The sequence below is a fragment of the Sinocyclocheilus anshuiensis genome, unplaced genomic scaffold (genome assembly GCF_001515605.1).
Source record: "Sinocyclocheilus anshuiensis isolate Anshui unplaced genomic scaffold, SAMN03320099.WGS_v1.1 scaffold846, whole genome shotgun sequence".
Taxonomy (NCBI): domain Eukaryota; kingdom Metazoa; phylum Chordata; class Actinopteri; order Cypriniformes; family Cyprinidae; genus Sinocyclocheilus; species Sinocyclocheilus anshuiensis.
The window spans coordinates 171,565-178,589 of NW_015540906.1; the positions used below are offsets into that span (position 1 = coordinate 171,565).

Here is a 7,025-nt window from a genome sequence, read left to right on the forward strand (position 1 = left end):
GATTCAGAAGCGCCAGATTGTCATAGCAAAGTCGGCCTTTGTGCACAGCCAGCCTTGTACTCTTCTAGGTTCAAAAAGTCGTCCATAAAATGCGTTGCACAAATTCGAACATCTGGGTTGAGCTGTTCTGTTGTAAATAACTCTTAACCAATGATTCCTAATTGCATCTACTTCCGGAAGGCCAAATAAAGTGCTTTTGCTTTCGCACTGAATCACACAGCATCTCCCTGACATGGCTGCATCAACACTACTGCTGTTCCTGAAACCACGCCTTCTTTCTTTGCGTGCACATTTGGGCGGCATTATGCTAATATTTCCACATAGTGACGTAGATATGTGGGGGCGTGTTAGAACGAGCCGTTTTAGGTAGGCGTGGCTGACTCTTAACTTTTATAAAGAATATCTCTTTGGATTTGAGACTTTAGTCTTTGCAACTTTACAGATCTTCTTTATGCACCAAGAGCTTGTAACACTCCAAAGAGAAAGGAAAACTTGAAATCGCATCATATGACCCCTTTAAGTAAATAAAATAAGTGCGGATTTGTCAATTAAAAATCAGTTGCCATCGTGCATCACACAATCACATAATGGCCCATGCCCCAGACTTTGCATGTTGTGAGTTAGGCACTTACCCAGTTTTGGCAAAGTTTGTCCAGTAGGTCATGACAACAGCACTGAGCATGACATCGTTTTTGGAGAAGTTGCAGGGGAAGAGGTCAGTCGGGCCAATCATGGGAATGCCAAAGACGTAGGGCACCTCATCTCCGTGGGCCGCATCTGACCAAGCGGGCTTCATCAGGCTCTGGCAGTGGTGGTAGAAGGCGTAGAAGTACGTGGGCGACCCATAGCGGGCGTGAAGATCTGCCGTCACCACCGAGGGCTCCACCCACTGATGATCGGTGAAAAGCGCCACTAGAGTCTTACGGCGCGTCTCAGGGTTGTCTCTATCTGCCCAGTCCGTGTACATGAACTTAATGGTTTCTCGTAGGGTATCCTTTCCCTCTGGGTAACCATAAAGACTGTCCACAAAGTCAGAGACCGAGAAGTCGAAATCATTGCCCGAGACGCCATCTTCAGAGTCCACAACATTCTCCACAAAGCGCAGCCCCTCACCCTGGTTAACACCCAGCATGATGTCATAGTTGAGGAACTCACCCTGCTCCATCAGGATCTCAGGGTCGTCGGGAATGACATCGCCGTCAATGACTGGGCCAAAGGCGACGTGGTATCTCGCTGGCTGGATGTCTTGTTCCACTAGCTCACGAGCGCTCTTCTTTCTCAGGCAGTCTACCATGTCTAGTGTGTCCAGCACATTACAGCCCACTTTCTCTGCCAGCAGCCTTGTGTATTTAACTGGCTGGTAGTTGACGGCCCAGCTGGACAATGCTGAGCCACTCTGGATTATGGCACGATGAAACAGTCCTGCAGCAAAGAGGAGACAAAATAAATGCATTTTAAACAATGCTTCACATCAGGAATAAATGAATATAAAGCAGGACTGGGAGTTTAATGTTTTCAGCATAGTTTGATTAAAGGAATAGTTCTATTCTGTGCCTCATTTAGTGTGATGTAGTGTTATCATGAAAATATGAAAATGAATGTCTTAATCTACCACATAATTTGAAAAAAGCTCTAGATGGACAAATTAACCACTTCCCTTTCTTTGCATTGTAAGTTAGCTTTCGCTAAGGTAGCTAATTGCTTAGTTTACATTTACATTTAGTCATTTAGTTTGTTTTTGGGAAGGTTACAGCTTTGGTGTTCAACATATTGTTTCAGAAATGCAAACGATTAAAGATTTAAATTTAAACTTTATTTTGTTGGTTTTATGTTGTTTAAGTTAGCTTTAAGAAAATACATTTTTGTAAAAAGAAATTTGATTATTAAGTTAGTTTTAAGAAGAGGTAAATTGTCTTTAAAATGTAACATCTACCAATAAAATCATCACCTTCTGTCCAATAGCAAAGTAGGCTACTCCAAACAGAATAACTGGAAAGGCTGTTTTGATTAGCTAGAACAAGATACCCTGATATACTCTTGATTAGGCATGACAAAAAGCTACCCCTTAGTAACTCTAAGGGGGACTGAATCTTTTACAACCACGAAACAAACAATAAACACACATGTGGCTGCAGTGCATCATTGACCAATAGAGGTGACTTTACACAACCAAATCAAACAGCATTAGTTTTTCTCTTCAGTGTCAGTGAAATCACTTTCTATTCCACTATGCAGAATTCACTATAAGGAATTAATGAATGAGCTTGTGAACCGGCTGTGTATATAGCACACCATGCAGTATTCACTATAAGGAATGAGTGCAGGATTGGAGCAAACGAGCAAATCTGCCCACCAATCAGATTAATTTTATGGTGAAATAACTTTTAATGAGCTTTGCTGTTTACATAGGATGTGTTCTTGGAGTCAAAAACAGATAAAACAGAGCCTAACAAAATAAAACACAATGCACAGGTCTTGAGAATGCATTTAAACTTGATGCTGCGCACTTTAAAATGCAATGCTCATGGAGTAAGACTCTTAAAAAACAGCAACACAAGGTATCATATGACTCAATCATACATAGACCAATAATATTAAAATGCATGCAGGTTGAAGAAGGTATTTTGTATGAATGGCTCCAAAACTCTACATTTTGTTTAAACAAATTTGATTGTTGTGGATCGTAGGCCAGTCTAAGGACACATTTTCTCTCTCTCTTTTTTTTTTTTACATATCTGCCACAATAATGTCTTTGAATTGTTTTCATTTAGGGGCTTTTTCTAGCAAATTGATCTCACATAATCACGGCTGCCAAAGCAACACAGAATGCAGAATATGATTAAACCTAATCATTGCACAAACATGGGCACAGATGGCCAAGGGCCGAGGAATGCAACATAATTTCATCCACTCCGCTGAAATGTTCACAGCTATACACCCACATTTGTGTCGAGATGTGTATCTGAATGTGCTGAGATCCAGGACTCCAGGACTTTTTAACATGCACATGTCAGCACTCGAACCTTTCCACACATCCTCTGCTCTCTACAGCTTAGATCACCGATAAGAACATGCAAACGGAATCTAATTCTTCAACTACACTTACACTCCTACTCCTTCTTTATCAACAACAAAGAAGCCTGGGCTCAGCAGTGCGTAGGTTGTGCAATGTACCACACATCCCAGCAGCGAGAACTGTTTTGGCCTCCCTCCCACCTTAATGACCGCTCAATATTACTATTACCACCCCTCTGCAGCGTACACAGCTAGAGACTTAGAAATACCCAAGTGAGCTAGCATATGCATGCTGTTCAATGATTACAAATGCCTTGGAAATGTTCGAGAGATATAGTCGGGCTAGTGCGCGTTTGAGGGCTTAGAATCGCAGAATCTAAAAAAGTAATTTTTCTCCTTTGTGCTCGTACCGGGTTTGTTTTTCTTGGAGACTCCCTGCTTCACCCTCCTTTGGGCACTTTCTTACCTGAATGTACAATTGATCCGCAGCGAGGATTTTCGTTGTTGGCCCACTACACACTAAGGAAATTTACCCACTACTTAGGTTTCCTAATTTCCCCAAAGATAACATTCTGGAGGCCAAGCGATGAAGAGAATCCGAGGCAGTTGGAATGTCCAGGACTCGCACCTTTTAGATGGGCAGGCTGTGATATTTCCAATCCAACTAACCTGCGTAACCTTTCATTTTTGCAATTGCTCTTCTGTTGAAGCGGTTTGGGGGATGTGCTGGTGGTGTGCTGTCAGTGCTGGTAGACTGTTAACACCTGACACGTGTATTTGTGTGCGTGTCTGCTTCGGAGGCTGAGAATAGCTGAGCTCTTCGCTCCACTGCAGGCGCTCAGGACAGGACAGTGGCCAGACTCCCAGGGCGAGGGAGCAGATGTCAAGGATATTGACTCTCTCTCCAAAGCATTCACAGGGTGGCTGGAGGATGAAAGATGGCCACCTGGGGCTCGGGAAGCCAAGACTCTATCTGTTCCCTTCCTCTCGTTCCAATGGCCCAGCTTTTCTGAGCTCTAAATACGCAGTATAAGTGCAGAAATATTTAAATTCATGTATTTGAATTGCATATTACATTTCCATCCATTTGGATTACAGAGCTGATTCATGTCTACTGTGAAAACAGTGCAATGATCTACTTATTGCTACGCGATTTCTGCACTCTCACAAATACTTTCCTCATAACTAACATGATGTAAATATAAGACTCACTGAGCAGAGTAATCTCTTTACTCTTTTTTCCTGTTCGGCAAAAATTCAGAAATCAAATCCCTGATAGACTTGCGCTGATCTTGAATCGACTGCTCCAGCGATTATGAAGAGAGCGATCTTTGATCGCTTTTTGTGTATCGAATAATCACAATATAGAGAAATTAATATAGAGTAAACCACTTTGTGACAAAGAACATCTGTATGTAAGCCCTTGTGTATTACACCGATCATAGGTCATGATGCTCATGAAATGCATTTTGCATTTAGATTTTTATATTGTGTTTCTCAAGGTTAGTTTATAAAGCTTGCAAGTTTTTTTTTCCAGCAAAAAAGGTATTTTGTTACCTGATGGCAGTATCGCTCTTGTGATTGATGAGCTAAAATGAATTGTGCAGAACACACCATATGTGACCCTGGAGCACAAAAGCAGTCTTAAGTCGCTGGGGTATATTTGTAGCAATAGCCAACAATACATTGTATTGGTCAAAATTATACATTTTTTTTTATGCCAAAAATCATTAGGATATTAAGTAAAGATCATGCTCCATGAAGATATTTTGTAAATTTCCTACCATAAATATATCAAAACTTAATTTGTAATTAGTAATATGCATTGCTAAGAGAACTTCATTTGGACAACTTTAAAGGCGATTTTCTGAATATTCTGATTTTTTTGCACCCTCAGATTCCGGATTTTCAAATAGTTGTATCTCGGCCAAATCTTGTCCTATCCTAACAAACCATACATCAATGGAAAGCTTATTTATTCAGCTTTCATATAATGTATAAATCTCAATTTTTAAAAATTGACCCTTATGACTGGTTTTGTGGTCCATGGTCACATATAAGGAAATCAAATCATGATGTCATGATATCCCTAAATTCAAATCTTGGACTTTCAGAAGGGTAGAAAATAATCATTCATATTCATATAGTTTTAAGTTTTGATACTTCCAGTATGTTATTTATTGCAGAGTAGCCTCTCATATGTGTAAATATCAAGAACATTTTGATTCTCAGTTGCATGACCCCTTTAAAATTAAGAGTTGTTATTACATCAAGATAACTGAAATCAGAATGTCAGCATGAGATTTATGAACTTTAGTATTAGAAAAGGACATCTCTGTTTGTCTTACCAATGTTCAAGCTAAGACACGCTACAGCCACATTGCAATGAAATCCCTACCATTGCTCTTTATGCTTGCCTTATGAATTACACATTTCAGAATGCAAGAACATGAGTCAAAAATCAAGGTCGCATAGCTAAAAACATCTGCATTCATGTACAGTATGCTTATAGTTTCAAACCTTACTAGTCATCACAGATGCACCACAGCATCTCAACATGGCAGAACGCTAGTTCATTCATGGCTAGCATTCATGCTCACCACACAGATCACACAATCATTGAACTTTATATTACCCCTCCTTTTACGCACCCTCTGATCAGCCAGATGGTGCAAGTCTAAAAACAGCAAACAATATCTGACGTTTGATTGTAATGCTGACACTCTGCATTCGTTCCAGGGCGAGGAGGGAAACATGAGTAACACGTGCATGTATTTACTATTGTTAGCATTACAATCTGGGCCACAAATGCTGTCAGAGTGCTAATAAATATGCAGTACAATTCCACCCTGGTTCCTGATCCTAGATCAGCAGAAGGGTCACCAAGTAACTCAGTGATTCATACGCTGGATTCAAGAAATTATTTCAGGTGAAGGTCACCATGCTATTCTACATTCATGTGCTGACAAAGAGATTGCTCTTTCATTAAAAGCCAGTTGTGTTCTTGCTTATATTAGCAAAAAAGCTAATCAAGCTAATTTTGTGCTTACATGTTATACTTAGACATACTATAATATTTTTATTGTCACAGCTGTGTCACATTCATGTTCTATTTCAACAAGAACACGATTTGGTGCAGATCGACAACTCAACACATTAGCAAACTGATTACAGATGTAATTAGGTCTCCCTAGTGCCGACCTGAACCGTTAGCATTGCACATCAAATTTGTGAGCCCTGCACAGGCAACAGATAAAGGCAATTCTCTCTAACTACACTTAACATCAGAGCAGAGCACCTGAACTGCGATCAGTCAGGGAGAGGCTTCGCTGGCAGATTGAGGTCATGCTGAATTATGACAGGAGTTGGAGGTAATCACTCATTTGGCCTCGCTAAAACACGCTGCTTTGCTCTGCTTTCGACCTCAGCTGCCACCGTCCTCAAGACAGCGGTGAAACGGCAGGACAGAACATGCTTATGCTGCTGCGAGCTGAGGATTATTCACTTCAGGTACAAACCCATGACCAGTGACCTTGCGGAGTGACGAGCGCCTGCTCATTTCAGACATTTCCTAGCTGCAACGATAACGAGCCACACTCAAAAACGTATTACTGCACATCTTTACTATGAGACAGGTCACTCAGAATTCAGCATATTTTCAGCATGGACTACATCCCATTCAAAATAAAATTGAGGATAATCTTTATTTTATTCAGCTCATAAATATTGTGTCCTAACTAGACGTGATATAATAAAGGTTTCCTATTTCTATGGCTTTTGCTATTCAGTTCGGCCTAGAGTGAAATCCTTATCCAGTTGTACAGTATATACAACACCAAATATGTTCTATCTATCTATCCGTCCGTCTATCTATCTATCTATCTATCTATTCTATCTATCTATTATCTACTGTATCTGTCTATCATTCTGTCTGTCTATCTATCCATGGTTCTATCTATCCATCCGTCCGTCCGTCCGTCCGTCTATCTATCTATCTATCTATCTATCTA

General features: G+C 40.5%; 1 protein-coding gene across 2 annotated transcripts in view; it reads right to left on the minus strand.

The window, feature by feature from the left end:
- Window positions 1-7,025, minus strand: part of LOC107689138 (neuroligin-3-like) — a 183,917-nt gene that overhangs the window by 21,768 nt on the left and 155,124 nt on the right. For both annotated transcript variants that reach the window (XM_016487047.1, XM_016487046.1), the window contains one exon: window positions 633-1,422. In XM_016487047.1, coding sequence (XP_016342533.1) covers window positions 633-1,422 — 790 coding nt within the window. The remainder of the gene's footprint in view (window positions 1-632; window positions 1,423-7,025) is intronic.